This window comes from Lonchura striata, chromosome 2, assembly GCF_046129695.1.
Source record: "Lonchura striata isolate bLonStr1 chromosome 2, bLonStr1.mat, whole genome shotgun sequence".
In the NCBI taxonomy this organism is placed as follows: domain Eukaryota; kingdom Metazoa; phylum Chordata; class Aves; order Passeriformes; family Estrildidae; genus Lonchura; species Lonchura striata.
This window is the reverse complement of record NC_134604.1, coordinates 20,695-37,447: the sequence shown is the minus strand read 5'-3', so window position 1 is coordinate 37,447 and position 16,753 is coordinate 20,695. Positions and strand designations below refer to the sequence as shown.

General features: G+C 49.4%; 1 protein-coding gene and 1 long non-coding RNA gene across 5 annotated transcripts in view; both read left to right on the top strand.

Annotated features, from left to right (window-relative positions):
* The window catches only part of DCBLD2 (discoidin, CUB and LCCL domain containing 2), a 49,419-nt gene extending 39,692 nt beyond the window's left edge, over nt 1–9,727 (top strand). Inside the window, exons 16-18 of one of the 4 annotated variants that reach the window (XM_077790909.1) lie at nt 6,994–7,047; nt 8,708–8,840; nt 9,548–9,727. In XM_077790909.1, coding sequence (XP_077647035.1) covers nt 6,994–7,047; nt 8,708–8,806 — 153 coding nt within the window. In that variant the 3' untranslated portion in view covers nt 8,807–8,840; nt 9,548–9,727. Of the gene's footprint in view, nt 1–4,405; nt 4,818–6,993; nt 7,048–8,707; nt 8,841–9,547 lie in introns of those variants that run through there. The other 3 variants (XR_013342112.1, XR_002466803.2, XR_002466802.3) reach the window with 3 other exon arrangements.
* A 5,476-nt stretch (nt 9,728–15,203) lies between these two features.
* Nucleotides 15,204–16,465, top strand: LOC144248930 (uncharacterized). The gene is made up of 2 exons (XR_013342113.1): nt 15,204–15,489; nt 15,923–16,465. It is a non-coding gene; the product is annotated as an uncharacterized LOC144248930 (long non-coding RNA).
* The last annotated feature ends 288 nt before the right edge of the window (nt 16,466–16,753 follow it).

Here is a 16,753-nt window from a genome sequence, read left to right as displayed (position 1 = left end):
AGACGTGGTATGGGAGGTCTGGGAAAACAGTAATTCTGCTTTTCCTTAAGCTGTGTGACAATTAACAGCTTGTCTCCTGCAAAACCATGGACTTTTTTTATTGCTACTGTACAATTGTCTGGAAGATATGAGAGAAGAACTCTTCACAACTAGCTCCAGTAATTCATAGATTTGAGTGATAAATTGGGAGAAACAGCTTAAGTGCAAAAGCCAGTTATTTCTTTCTAATGGTACTGTATTTGGGGGGAAAAAACCCCATGTCAATACCCAAAGCTTTTAATTTCTGTGCAAGCACTAGAGCTTCTAAAATTCTTCTTTTCATTGTAAAATGTCTGCACAACTTTGGACTTAGCAAGCTGCTATCAGGACTGATGGCAAAAATTAGTTTCATGGCATAAAATAGTTCTGATTCTGAATTACATTAGTTCAGCTTTTGTTAACGGAATTTGGCAATTTTCAGCTGTGTGTTCCTCAGAAGGTTCCTGCCTTTTCGGTTAGGTTAGCCTTCCAAAACTAGAAGCTGCTGTCTTGTATTATCTCTTTTCGGCCTCTTCTTAAGCCACTCAGTCGTATTCCTTCCTAGGGATCCAGGAGGCACAGACTGACACAAGCAAACTACCTGGCAACTGCTTTTACATTATTCCCTATGCTTGTGAGGGCTACTTGAATATCATCTGCCTCCAGGTCAGACTTCCCTGATGCTCAGTGCAAGAAGCATTCAGGTCTTGGAGGTGACTTGAATTAAGAAAGGCCTTGCCCTGTCCTCCCTGAGAATGTCCTGGGTTCAGGTTTGACCTTATACAAAAAAAGGTTTGTACATACTTTAGTGAGTGCTTAAGGAAGCACAGATACTCTAATGGTGCACAGTTTGTGTTAGACATGCATTTAGCACATATGGTACGTTTTAGCACAACTGCCAAATTTAGCCTTAGGGATTTTTTATTATTGTTCTTATTAGAAGCATGAAAGATTCCAAAACCTTTGCAAAAGAACCAGTGCTATTCCAAAGAGTGTCCATTTCAGACTTATTTATTGGAATTTCCATCCTTTGAATGTTCCAGTGTTCTGTACTATGAAAACATTGCAGCCAGTCATTTACTGGGGTAATGTAAACTCATTTTAGCTAGGTAATCACAAAATGAAAACAGTCTGAAAGGCATATTTGCCATTTTTTATCTTGTTAGAAAAAAAAGCACAGCTTTCTTACCTAAGTAGAAAACCCCTCTATAGAAATGCTGTATTTTTATTCTAACAGCACTATTTTAAGGATGCTGAATCAATTTGTACATGTGGACCCCCTCCCTGCACATTAGCCTATTTTATGGACTTCAGGGGTTACTGTTTGTTTGTGATGCAATTCAAAACCTAGTTTACTGCCCAGGTCCTTAAATGCTGTGGACAACGTCTGAATGGAGCTGCAGTGGGCTCCATTCAGGGGGCTGCCACCATGCCTTAGCACCAGTACATCATCCTCACTTATCCCTGAAAATCTCTTTGCACAGGGGCTATATATAAACTCTGCAGTCAAAAATCACTTGTGGCCTGTTCAGCATCTAAAATATGGTTATACCTAGAATCATAGAATGGCTGGAGTTGGAAAGGACCTTAAAGATCATCTCCTTCCAATCCCCTGCCTTGGGCAGGGACACCTTCCACTAGATCAGAGCTCCATTGAACCTGGCCTTGAATACTTCCAGGTATGAGGTATCCATAATTTCTTTGAGCAACCTGTTCCAGTGTCTCACCATCCTCACAGTAAAGAATTTCTTCCTTTTAGATAACCTAAAATTCCCCTCTTTCAAGTCTCCACTCATTTCCCCTTGTCCTGTCACTGCAGTTCCTGACAAGGAATCCCTGTCCAGCTTCCCTATGGGTCCCTTCAGATACTGGAAGGCTGTAATGTGGTTTCCACACAACCTCCTCTTCTCCAGGCTAAACAGCCCCAGCCATCCCAGCCTGTCTCCACAGCCTAGTGGCCTCCTCTGGACTTGCTCCACTAGTTCCATGTCCTTCTTACATTGGGGGCACCAGAGCTGGATGCAGCACTGCAGGTAGGGTCTCACTTGAATAGAGGAGAATCCCTCACCCTTCTGGCCATGCTTCTTTTGATGCAGCCCAGGATCCCATTGGTTTTCTGGGCTGTGAGAGCACACTGCTGGCTCATGTTGAGTTTTTCATCAACCATCAACCCCCAGTCCTTCTCTGCAGGGCTCCTCTCAGTCACTTTTCTGCCCAACCTGTCTGTGAGCCTGGGATTGCCCTGACCCAGGTGTACGACAATGCCTTGTTCAGCTCCAAGAGTTGCCAGCCCTCAGGCCTGTCCAGGTCCCTCTGAATGGCATCCCTTCCCTCCAGCATGCTGATGGCACCTCACAGCTTGGTGCTGTGGGCAAACTCACTGAGGATGTGCTCATTCCCACTGTCCCTAGCACCAAGAAAGATGCTGAACATTCTCTGTGCTACCTTAAAGTCCAGTTCTATAATTTCTGATCATTCACTCTCATTCATTGAGAATGAAATTTTTTAATTATTTGTTTTAGAGCTTGGTGTCTTAAGCCTAAATGTGAATGTAAGGATGGTAAATACAACCCATTTGTGAACAGCAAATTCCTGCCTATGATTGTACTTTTATGTTACTACAACTTTTTCTGACTGACAAAACTAGTCTGCAATCTTCGTAAATTTGCTTAAACAGGTAAGTGACTGTTCCTAGCTATCAGCAGCAGCTGTGACTGAAAATATCTGTATCTGATCTGATTTTATTTCAAGGGGTGTTAGTTTCCAGTAAGATGTGACAATACAGCTATAGCCAACTTAAGAATCTTCTCCATTCTCAACCTGTACCAGTTTGGGCTTAAAAAAATTAATCTACCATAAAATAAATGGATGTCAGTATAAATAACACACCTGGATTTAATTGTTACTGCATACCAGGAATGGTAGAACTGTGGATAGCTGAAGGCTAAGGTGGTGTAAGAACTAAGCTATTTCCCATTGTAATACCCGCTGTATTTCTCCACAGTGGGTTATTTTTTAGCAAACATAATGCAACTTCATTATCATAACATAAAGCATGTTAAAGAAATGGACGTTTTTAAAATTTAAGCCCCTTTTTGGAAGAAATTTGATCCCAGGCTTTGCTCTTGCTTATGACGTTGGATATGTTTTCTGCTAGGGCTAAGATACATTTGAACATCTAACAGTTGGGTTTAAATTGCATGACACTAAGATTAGAATTTCCCTGTACAATAAAGCAAAGGTACGTTTCATGGGTCTCTCTTATATGTGAAGACATGTATAAAATGTATTTCAATCTTGTTTGGCTTGAGTATTCTCCCAGAATGTATGTTCTTACCTCAGCATGTATTGTAGTTGCTCAGTATTTGTATATGTTGCTAGGACTTAGACTGTATAGATAGTGAGGGGGTTTTATATGTTAAAAAGTATTTTAAATAAATTGTACATACCTATTACTCAGTATGTTTGCAGTTAACACATACCTTGTATCTAATTCATCTGCAGTCTGGCAATGCCAGGGTTATTTGTGAGTTACACACTGGGCCATGCCCAGTCTCCAAGAGGTTCCTGGCAGCAGGTCCTGTCCCCAGTCAGCACAATCCCTCTGCACTGCTGGAGAGGCTGCTGGGGCAGTCTTCAACCAGACCATGGCTATTGCCAGTTACTGAGTAAAGCTGATGCTGCTTGTGCTTCTTCCTCTTCTTCATATGAATTCCAGCACTGCAGTGCCTCATACAAAGAACTTAGGCATAATTAATTACTATTTTATGAGTAAATGTAGTGGGAGTTCAACAAGGTCTTGTTGCAAGCTGGAAGAAACTCCTGTTGCTTTACGAGGCACTTCAAATGTCTCTTAAAACATCAGAGAAATGCACACAATTAAAACAGGTGAGAAAATGAGCACTAAAGAATTCTACTGCACATGGTGTCAGTCCTCTTTATGAGTTGTCTGTTCCGTAGGTAAAAATTAAAACAATTGTTGATAATGTAATCAAATGCAGTGTGGCTCAACTTGGGGAGATGCAGAACTATCACTTTTTTGAAACCACATGATCAGTAGCCAAATTCTGATATAAAAAGGGATATAAATTTGAAACTATTTGAAACTAAATTTGACTATAAATTTAGTCAGAAACTTCTGCATAGCCAGTAGTTCATACCAAGGCTGTCTCTGGTACCTTGGGAAAGGAAACAATTTTTCTGCACGTGTAATGACAGTATTGCACAGGAACTGGCTGAAGGACTCCTGCTTATATTAATGTTTAAATATCAGAAGATTAGACCTGAGACGTGGCAAAATGAGGAGCAGTTAATGATGGCTTTTACCATCTTTCTGTTAGGTTAGGCCCAGCCTAACCTTCAGCTCAGCCTCTCACTTCTGTTCCAGCCCTGCACGAAGAGGAACAAGGCAGCAGCAGAAGCATAAACAAATTCAACAACCATTTCAGGGAGATAGAGAAGCATTCCCAGTGTGGGCACTGAGGAGCACACGTGCAAAACTTTCTTGAGAAGGTACAATTGTGCCAGCCCTGGCACGGGGCAGACCCACGGCGTGGCTGCAGCGCTGCCACAAAAGGCAGCCTAAGGAGGTGGGTAACACTTATTTTCCACCCTTTTGAGCAAGGCAGATTCTGTCTGCTGGGAGGAATTAATCAGACCTGACATTCCTGTTGCTCTGGTCTGGGCAGCACCATCCTGAACCAGGCAGTCACTGCAGAGCTTCTCAGAGCTAACAACAGGAACAGCTGGAGCTGAAGCAGCAGCTTCCAAGGACACTGGTCAGAGGGTACCAGAAAGATGTAAGGCACGTTTAAAGCTGTGGTAAGATGAAAAATGGGATTTTGGGTTTATAAACAAAAGACTTAGACAACTTCTGGAAAAACAGAAAGCCTTGTTTGAAGACAGGGGCTTGAAGACAATCTACATTTCAAGAGAAGAGGTTCCTGCAAAAACCTCTGGGACGTAATAGGCAAACACTACTTGCTGGGCTGTGTTTTCTAGGTGTTTTTTCCTGGTAGACACTGACTCATTGAAATACATACCTCATTATTCAGTCTCCTTTTACTAACTCTTTTACCGGATACTTCACCAAAAAATGAAATCAGTGACAATTGCATCATGAGCTAACCACCCCTATTATTTCTTGAAAGTCAGTTTCTCAGACAATTAAAAGAAAAAAACATAAAAAAGAAAGAGAAAAATAAAGAAGTTCCCATGGTCTGATAGGAGCCAGGAAATAAGTTCAGCTTTGTCAGGAAATCCCATCAGGGCTTTCCAGAGAGCTGCATGGGCTTACATTTTCAAAAGGACTGAAAAGATTTAGGAGCATGCCCCTCTGTTAAAAGCTTTTCAGACTAATGACCTCGAGCACAATGCATGCACTGCTTCATGCTCTGCCTTGTCCAGCCCAGTGAGGAGTGGGGTTCTTCCACAGCTCCTGACAGATCCAGGTGCAAGGGCTGAAATCCAGGACCCCTGTTTCTACAGCTTCAGGAAGGAGGTGGCTGGCCCTGGGCAGGAAGAGCAGAGGGGAGAGGCACCTTCCCTGGTCAAAAGCACTGGTGGGGCAGGACTGTCCTCCAGGCTGGGCTAGGAACTAGGGAGCTAGAGCAGCTCCCCTTCTGCTGCTCATGGCTCAGCTACCAAGCAGAACTCCAAGGAAACTGCACCTTCTGTGCTGCAAACCCCTTCAGCAGGGGCCATCTGTCACAGGCCACCAGATGCCAAACCCCCAAAAGCAGATGCACTGACAGTGGCTTGCAGCCTCCCTGTGCCACGTCCCCTTCTCCTATTCCACGGTGTGATTTCTTTCTTCTGCTAGTGAGAAGGCTTTTTAGGAGAGAGGCAAGGCACACAAAATACTTATGAAAGTAATTGAAAGTGGTTTTATTCCACTTGCACTTTTACAACAGAAAAACCATTTAAAAAAATTCACACCTACCATGGTATGGTTGACCTAAATTCTTCAGTGCTGTTCCTTCTTTTTGTGAAACTAGAAATAAGTTCGTAATGTGTAAAATTCTGAACATGAAACATAAAAATTGATGAGCTGCAGTGTTCACTTTAAATTGATGGATTTTCCGGTGCTTTGTTTTTTATTGACAATAAATTCCCATTCTGTGTCATATAAGACCATGTGAACTTTCACATGGCGTAGGTAACAGTGCAATTTTGGCGTAATAGTTAAATTAGGTACATGGTTCTGCTAAAATATTTTGCATTAAAGGAGCTTTTTATTTAGGATTTCTATTGAACCGTAATTGAAAAAAATGCAAATAAGTGATTGGATGCCCTCCAGCTCTCAGCTGCTAGATAAATTTGGTCTAAACAAACTCTGAACTCCTAGTAAATGCCCTGTATTCAACCACAAATCAGGTGTCAAACGAGTGAATGCACTGATGTAAACTGACTTTTTCAGCATAGCTGAAAAAGGCATATAAAACCCAAGCCATTAAATGCATGTACGTGGCCCACAAGCAGATTTTAGCAATAAGTGCTACCTACTCAAGCTTTTTGTTGTATCTACACCTCACTTTTTACCCATCCAAAGCCCCATTCCAGTTAAGAGAAATGTTATCTGAATTATGGGCTGAGTAAGAAATGAATATGGACCCTGACTTCTGGCCAGACATTGGTACCACATAATTTCTTTGCCATTGCAATTTTAATGTGCTCTGCTATCTGCTGTTAGAAGTTCATCTCAGTACAACTTTCCTAGGAAACAAATTTAGGCTTACATGCACATTAATGAGAATGGCACCTCAGGTAAATTTGGTTTCAGAGGATGGAATAGCCCTGCCCCTCAGTTTGCTTACATTCACCAAACCTGACACTGAAAATGGTCCAGAACTCAGGGGAAAGAGCGAAAGGTCTGTGCTGCACCTTCTTTGTTCACTGCACACTTCCAGCATTGTTCAGAAAGTCACGTGAACCTTACCACCTCTGAAAGTATGTTTTCTTTTTCCTGAGCTTTAGGTGGATGCCAGTTATGACAAAACCTGTCAGGGTTGCTGCTGTGCCAGAAATCAGGTAGGCAATTCCCAGGAATGGCTTACTTCCACCACTCCACACCACGGATGAAAGAATGACATTTCCTCCCCTTGAATCTGGTAACAGGGAAATCTGAGAGAAGGATGTTAAGATTTCACCAACAAAGTGTACATTATTTCCAGAAGAAGACAAAGTAGTGGTTAAATGCTCAAAAAGCTTTCCAAGGCATAAAGAGTTTTGAGGTCTGCATTTGCTGCCAAAACTCCTTTAACTGATTGGTGATGTTTCTGCTAGTCCAGATCCAAAACCCCAGCTGGTTTCTGGAAGATGGTAGGCAGCTGGTGGTAAGAAACCCAGTTATTTTAGATTCAGTCTTCCTGTGCATGTGGAAATACTCCCTTTTTAAAAACATTGTAAATTTCAGATTCATAATTTATAGGAGGACTGCTACTGCATTAATTTGCTATGAAAGCTCAGTTGAAAATTAGTCTTTTGGGAAGCTTATCATGATACTCCACATAGTGAAGTAAGTGCTCAGCTTAACCTAATATGTTCTAGCCAGATTGTTATATGAGTTTACCTTTCATCTCTCCCATGGAAGCTTTCAGAATAGAACCATGACAGAACATTTAAAACCACATTTCTATAGCTAAGAAAGAAGAGAAATTTATGGTCCTGTTGACGTAACTCCTGACGTAAGCGTCTCTCTGCCCGGCTCCTGCGGCGGCCATCCCGGGCGCGGCCGCTGCCTCTGCCGTGCCGCGCGGGGCGCCCGTCCCGGCCCCTCCCGTGCTGTCCCACCGCCTCCCTGCCCCACAGCTACAAATGAACAAAACCGACGTACAAATATATATCGGTTAAAAAGAAATGGCTTTTGGGCCGGAGGGGGCGTTATTTGGTTCGAGGCAGGGTCTTTTAGTTTCTCTGAGGGTTTTTTTGGGCCATTTATGTCTAAGGATTTCTTTCCAAGGGGCTCGATCGCCGCCGCTCTTTTCCGCCTGCCTCCACTCCGGGCGAGCGGCGGCCCCCAGCCGTGGCGGGCGGCAGTGCTGCCGCCTTGTGGGCACAGGGCGGTACTGCAGCCCCCCAGCCGGAGCCCGGCCGAAGCGGCGGGCGGGGCGAGGGGCGGGAGCGAGCGGCGAGCGGGGCGGTGTCTGTGAGTGAGGGGAGGGCTGGAGGCGGCTCCGCGGGCCGAGGGCGGCCGGGGCCGGTGCCGGCGGCCGGCGGAGGCGCGGTCGCAGCGCTCCCGGGCCGCGGCCGAGCGGCATCGGAGCAGGGCTGCGCCGCCTTTCCCGGCCCCGCGCCCCTCTCCAGACGCCGGGAGCGGCCGCGTGCCGGAAAATGCCGCCGGGGCGGCGGAGCGGGGCCCTGGCTCTGCCCGCCCCTCCTGCCGCCCTCCCTGGAATGGTTCGAGGCGTTATGGGTTTATTGAGGTAGAAACAATTATCTTGTTGTTACTAATTTAAGGTGGGCGATTTTTGTTGTTGGCTTTTTTGTTGGTTTTTGTTTTTGTCGTTTGATGTATTTGGTTTGTAGAGCAGGAACTGTAGACAGAATCCTGCAGAAGTAATATGGAATTTGTCCTCCCAAAACCCGCCCGGCTTCCAACCACTTTCAGCACGTGGTCTTCCTTAGCAGCACATGGTTCCCCACACTTGGGAGCCGGTTAACTTACTTTTCTCTCCTCCTTTGCTGACAGATCCTGCTGAGGCTGAGGACAAAGCCCTACCCCTACACGGACAAGGCAGCAGACCTGGTTCGGGAAGCCAGCGTGCTCCAGGCTGCTCCAGGACTCTGATCAAACATCAGCATCCCCGTCTCTCACATTGATGGTATGTGGTAACCCCTTAAGAACAGAATTCCACCTTTTCTAACCCTAAGCAGCAAACTGGGGATGGGTAACTCTAGAAATCTAGAAATCCTGTCATGTAAGGACCTCCAGGTTTCAGCCCTCCGTGTGTCCTTGGTATCAGAAGCTGGAATTGCAGAGTTGCCACTTTACCTCCAAACGTAATTTTTGATGTGGTTGTGCCACTTTAACAGTATATGAAATCTCTCTTCGTGTTCTTGCAGCAGCATTTTTGAACTACAAAGGAAATCTAGCCCTTCTGCCCAGAGCTGTTCACAGAATTGTGGAATCCCAGAAGGGTTTGGATGGGAAGGCACCTTTTTTTAAAGCTCGTCCTGTTCCACCACCTGCCATGGGCAGGGACACCTTCCACCATGCCAGGGTGCTCTAAGCCCTGTCCAGCCTGGCCTTGGACACTTCCAGGGATCCGGGGGTAGCCACAGCTTCTCTGGGCAACCTGTGCTGGACAGCAGCTTTGAAAGGCAGAGTGAAGTACAGCTGTGATTTTTGTGCTGCCCTTAACATTGTATTGCCTGGCAAATGTGCCTTTGGGGGTTTTTCTGGGGTTGTTTTTTTTTTGGGTACTTTCCAAAAAAGGATCCCTTGTGTTCCTGGAATGTTGCATTCTACCTCTGTTGTTTTTCCAGTCAGTCTGGATCCTCTGCTTACATTTTTTCCTTCACTTATTAGATGTCGTGGATATGCTGGCTGTTCTGATGGAGGGCAGTGATGGCTTAGATGAAGAAATTGGGTTCTCTTTAAATGAAGACCTGATTATCCAAACATTTCCCTTCAGTGCTGTTGTCCCTGCTGCTTTAGCAGCCAGGAATATGCTGTTGCTTCAGTCTGAAAACAGAACAGGTACAGGGGTTTTTTTTTATGTTTTTTGTGTCATTTCCAGCAGTGGAGTGAAAGTAGCATAATTTCTGCCCTCTTGTAATAATTTTTTATCATTTATAATTTTTTACCTTGAGGCATTTTATTATCTTCCCTGCAAGCGGAAGGCAGTGCAGATTCACGGTGCTTTGTGCTCAAGAGGGGCATTGAAGCTCTTTAGGTGCTTCTGCCCTTTTTCCCTGACCCTAAAGAGAAGGGACACTGTCCCTGCATGGACAGTCTTGGCCTGGAAGTAGTTGGCCTCAGTAACACAGCGTTTTAAGGGCAGAGGAGAGGAGAGGTGGTTCCCATGCCTGTGGGCAGCTCTTCCCGAGAGCAGGAGAGGGGACTGCATTGGTAAGTAGGAAGTGGGTGCGTTTCCCAAGGAAAACTTCAGAAATTAAGCTCCAGGGGCAAATACGGCGAGGTTCTACCACCTCCTTGAGGACAGTGTTAAAACCACAGGGGCATCAGCAGAGCTTGGAGCAGGACTGGCCAACCCCAGAGCACCTCACGAAGCCCTCTGTGTGTCTGTGGCAGTCGAGTAGCACCTGGGGGGTGCTGAAAGTCCCAGTTCTGAGAGAAAATTCTGTTTAACTTGTACACGTTGGCTGGGTGTGTCCCCCCAGTACAGCTCGGTTCTTCTCTGAGGCGGTGCCTGGCAGGGTCTCTCCCTGTTAAGGACCGGGCGTGTTTTTGGCACAACACAGCAAAGTGGATTATTTGCTTCAGCAAGAGCTGATGATGTCTGGAGGGTTTTTCAGGTACCTTGGCGGCCAGGAGCACGTGTCTAGGTCACTAGGAACACTTTTTGATCTCGTTCAGTTCTTTCCTGTGTGAGGCTCTGTGGGCTGCTGGCAAGGCCCAAAGTAAGGAAGGTTGCCCCAGTGTCTGTGCTCATGTCAATAGTTTAATTTATTTGGCTTTTCTAGGAGCAGACGTCGTGGAGTGTGGGATGAGTAGGCTCCTCTTGCACGGTTGGGGTGTAGGGAGGCTGAGATCTCTGAAGCTTGCTCTTGGGGGAAGAGGTTTATTGGAGAATTCAGGGATGCCCAAGCCTCGCGCTCTCAGGCGTAGCACGTGGCTGGGCTTAGGAGGATGGGGGAGGGGAAGAGAGAAACGGAGGGTTTAGGAGAGGGGAAGCCCCAGGCAGGGAGGAAGTCCAAGAGAGGAGGAGAGGGCCAAGAGAGGAGAGGGCCAAGAGAGGAGAGGGCCAAGAGGCCGCATGGCCGCTCGGAGCCCCCTTATCAGGGGCTCCCAGGTGGGCTGGGACAAGGCATGGGCCAATGGGGTTACAGACTCTGTTTTAGGGGCAGGTACAGAGGTGCGGGATGAACCACAATCTTTTGCGGGGTGGGATGGAACAGTCCATTTCACTCCAGGATTTATCCAAGGGTAGAAGTGACATCCGGCTAGCTAAAATAACAATCGTATCTATCTATCCTCTGCAACAATTGCCCCTTTTCATTAAACTTTTGAAAAGGTAAATACAGACTTAATTACTATTTTTGCACAACTTGGGGTACATAACATATTGCTAATGAAACTATACTTATTACTCTAAAAACAATCAAGCTTACTTTACAGAGTTCCTTCAGCCAAGATGCAGAGCTCAAACCTTCAGATAAACTGTTTAGCTAGATTATTAATTGTAATCAAGGTGTCGTTTATTTCTTTGCTGATTGAGCATTTTAACCTTTTGACTGCTTTAGTCTAATGGAAGAATTTAACTGAGGTAGTGTTATTAAAACCTTTTGGGGAAGGTTCTATAATTGACTAGGTTGAAAAAGTCTATTAGAGCTTTGTATCAGTTAGAGATATGGTATCAGAGCTTGCAGTCTTGGCCAGAGTTACCCAGGCATTTGTCTTCGGTTAACTTATAGGTGGAACTTCAATACAAAAATTTGAAATAAGAGAACAAATGTAACAATAAGGGTATAAAAGTAACATGAATGTGAAAACAAATGTCTATAATCTTGAATTGTTTCTGGCAGGTAGTTTTCATCTCGTCTTAGCACAGTTCAAATCTGAGCGCTTGCTTCTTGGTTTGCACCTGCAAAGCCATTGCCACTGGTGAGGGCACTGCCAGATTTCGGTGTATGGTAAGGCTTTACATTCTTTGCCGGGATCCATCTGAGTCCTTCACCTGTAGAGACACAAGCAAACCCTCTCTCCCATGTTACGAGGTTGCATGGGCTTTCTATTTGTCCTGTGACTGAGGTCTTGATCAAGACTTTTATTTTTACTTTTTTGTTGTTCAGGAAGTGTCTGTAAATGGGGATGTCAGGCTGTCCTATACAGCAATTTGAAAAATTGTATGCGTATGGGGCTTTGCTGAAGCTATTTTGGGGTGTGGCCTTATATATTCTCCTCTTCTGTTTTAATAAGCTGCTTTCTAGGGCCTCAGATGTCTTTTGTATGGTACCCCCTAACAGCTGGTAACAATAGGAGAAAGGGAAGCTACTATCTCCTGCCGCTACTAGGAATTCTCTCTCGTCTAGAGATGGGACAGCTGTCCACTCTCTGGGACCATGAGGCTTGGATATATGCCTGTCTATCAGTTGGAGGCTATTAATGATCCCCTGAGCATCCTGGGAAACTGAGGCAGCAGGGGTGGTACTGGTAGGGGTAGCACAGTTCTCCGTGGATCCTGTACTCGTCAAAGCAGCTGCCAGGTGCTGTTTCTCTTTCCCTGGCTGCATGCTAAGCTGTGAATTAGATGCAGCAGCTGCCAACAGCTGGGGCAGAGGGGCAGGAGTGGAGACTGTCAGCAAAGGCTCATGGGAGAAACCTGAGGATGCGGAGGGATCTCTCCAAGCTGAGGCTGCAGCTGTGGAATGTGGATGCAGCCTAGGAGAGGAAGCGGGGGCATCCAGGGGCTGTAGGGGCGGCGGTGGGGTGACGAGAATTACTTGTTGCACGGCTGGCCGGAGTTTCGGGCGGGCACCCGGCACGGAGGGCTTTAGCGGCAAACTCGGAAGCGACTCGAAATTCCCCGGCAGCGGCAGTGGAACTCCTTCTGGCGGCTCCGGGGGTCCTGCCGGCGCCGCTGCTGAGCTCGGGGGTTCTGGTTGATCGCACATTGCGGCACGGGCGGCGTGGGGATCAGCAGGCTCCATCGGCAGCGCGGCAGAGGCGGCGGGAACTGGCCGGACCGGGGACACCGCGAACCGCGCATGCGGGGAGGGCGTCACGTGGTCCGCCGGCCGAACCAAGATGGCGGCCGCGTCTGCCGCCCCGCCGGAGCCGTCTGATGTTGGGCCCGCACCGCGGGGGGGTTGCCGGGAGGCGGGGGGTGGTGGGGTCGCGGCACGGGGCGCGGCGGGAGTGGCAGGCTCTATCGGCGGCACGGCAGAGGCGACGGGGACCGGCCGGACCGGGGGCACTGCGAACTGCGCATGCGCGGGGCGCACCACGTGGTCCGCCGGCCGAACAAAGATGGCGGCCGCGTCTGCCGCCCCGCCGGAGCATGCTGACGATGGGGACGTTCCGCGGGGGGGTTTGCGGGGGGCGGGGGGTGGCGGGGTCGCGGCGCGGGGACCCGGGGTGTCCCCCCACGGCCGGGGCTCGGGCTGGGGTGGGCGCACCGGGCTTCCCGGTGCTTCCTGTCGCACGTCTGGGATTGGGGGCGTGGCCAAGCGCCCTCCCGGCGCGGGCAGCGGCGGCAAGGCAGCGGCGGCGGTGATCGCCGGATCGAGCGTTTGTAGAAACGCGGCGAAGGCGCTTTGTAAGGAGCTAACGAAAGTAGCAACAGCCGGTGCTAGGGGGGTTTCGGGGGGAGCCGGGGCGGGCACAAGCCCCGCGGCCAGTAGGGGGGGCGGGGCGGCAGCGGGGGCCGGGACAGGAGCGGCGGCCGCGGGGGGTGGGGCGGGGCCGGGGCTGATCGCGGCGGTGGGGGGTGAGGTCGCGGCGGAGGTGGGAGGGGCGGGAGCGGCCGCGCCCGGCGGCAGGCGGCGCGGCGCGGGGATCGGGGGGGTGCGGGGGGTGGTCGCGGGGGCCGGAGCAGCCGCGGCGGTTGGGGGTGGGGTCGCGGTCGCGGCGGAAGCGGCCGCGGGGGCCGGCGGCCGGCGGCGCGGCGCGGGGGTTGGGTGGGGGGTCGCAGGGGCCGGGGCGGGGGCGGCGGGAACCGCGTCACTCAGGGGGGCGGTTGCGGCCGGGGCCGCGGCGGGAGGGGGAGGGGCGGGGCAGATGGGGATCGCGGCGCCGCCGTCAGCAGCCGCGTGGGCCGGCCACATGGCCGGGACCGGCTTTCGCGGAACGAACAATTCGGCCACAGCTCTAAAAGCTGGGAGTAGGTCGCAAGCAACGGCGTCTCTCCTGGAAATCTCAATAAAAAGCCTATCACCTACTGAGTCCCAGAAGTCTTTGGTAAAAGCGGCTGATCGATCTGCATGAGGGAAGTGGGGCAGGACCCATTCCAAAAGGGATTTTAACTCTTTCTTAGGCAAACTACTGTTATAACTACGTAAAAGATGGTTAAATTGCTTATAGAGATCTCTATCTTGGGTAGAGTGGGATTGTCCCATATTTTAGACCTGTGTAGCTCACCTCAAATTCGCAAAAGCAGAGATCCTCTCCTCAGGACTCTGCACAGGTCCCCTCAGAGCTCCGGGCGTCTCTCCGGACGGCTTTTCCGTGCTCGGGACCTTCAGACCTCCCCCCTCGGGGCTTCCAGCGCAGGCAGTGCTAGGCAGTGCTCGGTGCGCTCTCTTAACGTGGCCACGTGCCACCAGCTCACAGCTCCTTGCTCGGGCAGTCCCAAGAGCTCCAAAAGCCGGCTATTTACAGGCGATGGTGCTCGAGGGTAAATTGCCTCGGCAAACTTTAAAGAGATAAGGCTTCTACGTTGCTTAGCAACGACAGCCTGTGCTCAGAGCGAAGAGGAGGCTATCACAGGTAATTACCGTGCATGGAGGTGTCGAGATTTTTGGGTTCCTTTTTCTTTCACGTTGGGCGCCAGTTGTGGGATGAGTAGGCTCCTCTGCACGGTTGGGGTGTAGGGAGGCAGAGATCTCTGAAGCTTGCTCTTGGGGGAAGAGATTTATTGGGGAATTCAGGGATGCCCGAGCCTCGTGCTCTCAGGCGCAGCACGTGGCTGGGCTTAGGAGGATGGGGGAGGGGAAGATAGAAACGGAGGGTTTAGGAGAGGGGAAGCCCCAGGGGGGGAGGAAGTCCAAGAGAGAAGGAGAGGGCCAAGAGAGGAGAGGGCCAAGAGAGGAGAGGGCCAAGAGGCCGCATGGCCGCTCGGAGCCCCCTTATCAGGGGCTCCCAGGTGGGCTGGGACAAGGCATGGGCCAATGGGGTTACAGACTCTGTTTTAGGGGCAGGTACAGAGGTGCGGGATGAACCACAATCTTTTGCGGGGTGGGATGGAACAGTCCATTTCACTCCAGGATTTATCCAAGGGTAGAAGTGACATCCGGCTAGCTAAAATAACAATCGTATCTATCTATCCTCTGCAACAGTGGAGGACCTTGGTGCTGTTTTCACTGGCCTCCTGCACTCTCCGAGAGAACCCCTTGCTCCCTGCGTGACGTTCCAGCTCTGTGACAAAGATCCCGAGTCCCTGAAAGCTGCTAAGTATCCTCAGCTCTACCAGTTTAACCAATACTATAGGCTCTGGATGCCCAAGCAGTCCCAGGAACCTGTGGTATGGAATCCCTGAAGTCACTGAATTCTTGAGCCAGTATTCCTATAAAATCCTCGCTGTCGACAGAGGTTACATTTCCATCAGTAACAGCGTTTTTATTGAGGAGGTAATTCTGCATCTCTTGTTGATCACGCTGGGGACACACGTTTGCTCCAGGGCTTTTCTCTGATGGCACAAGAGGTCTCTGTGGTGTTTGGGAGGCGATGCCAGGGCTCAGGGCTCATACAGAGACTCCTCACCAGGCACAGCAGAGCCTGGTGTGCGCTGTGGCCTCTGTTTACAGCGCCCGGAGTTCCCCCGGGTGGGTGGAGGATCACAGGCCCCGGGGCTGGGTTTGGTGAGTTTTTCTCAGCTCAGCAGTGTGAACACTCCAGATGCCCCTGGGGACACTGCTGGGCAGCTCTGTTCTAGCAGGACTGCACGCCTGTGCTCCCAGAGCTTCAGTTCAGAGCTCATCTCAAAACAAAGGTGGCTGAAGAGATTTTTGTTTCATACTCATCACTGTTTTTCTCTTATGCTTTTTGTTTCGCTTTAAACAGTTTGAAAACCGCAAGGAGGTAAGCCAAGAGCCTCCTGTGGCACCGGATTCAGCCACTTTGCTGAAGGGAGCCTGGGAGAGAGGAAGCAGTACCTTCCTGGAAGATGGTGTTCAGACAAAGTGGAGAGACTTGGCTTCCTTGCTCCCACCTGAGCAGCTTTTGTTGGGAGTAAAGCACGTGCTGCTGTACCCGAAATCCACAGTGGAGAACTTCAGCAGATAATATTGTAGTTATCCTTGGTTTACTTTGTGGCACAAGTTACAGATGACTTGGCTGCTAAAACTTAGGTTCCAGTGCTGTAGCTCTTTTTCCTCGACTCGGCTGCGAGGGTACGCAGCACCATACAAAACTGCACCTAATTTGTAAACAAATGTCAGTTCTGATTATTGAAGCCGGGCTTTATTCCGTGGAATCCCGGCTGTGTGCTGCCCCAGGTCCTTTGTACAAATAGCGTACGGGGGGGTAGGGGAACCAGAACTTCACATTCCTTGTGGTATGTATGGGATTTTGGGGGGGGTTAAATAAAAAGGAGATGCAAAATGAGGGAATTGCTTTTACGTGTAACTATTCTTGTCCTAGAGGAGCCATCAGCTCTGTCCCGAGAGCTGAGTTACGAGTGTGTGTGTTGAAAGAGCCGCAAGCCTTTAGGGGCTGCAGTTTGTGTGCCCTGTGCTGAGGTGCCCTGAGGAAATGTGTGAGCCGGAGGGAGCCGGGGCCGGGCGGAGGGAGCCGAGCTGTGGGAATGGGCGAATGGAGGCGGGTGCGGGCGGGACTAGGCGAGCGTGGGCGAAAGCGGCCGAAAGGGGCCGAGGAGGCGAGCGGAGCCGAGCT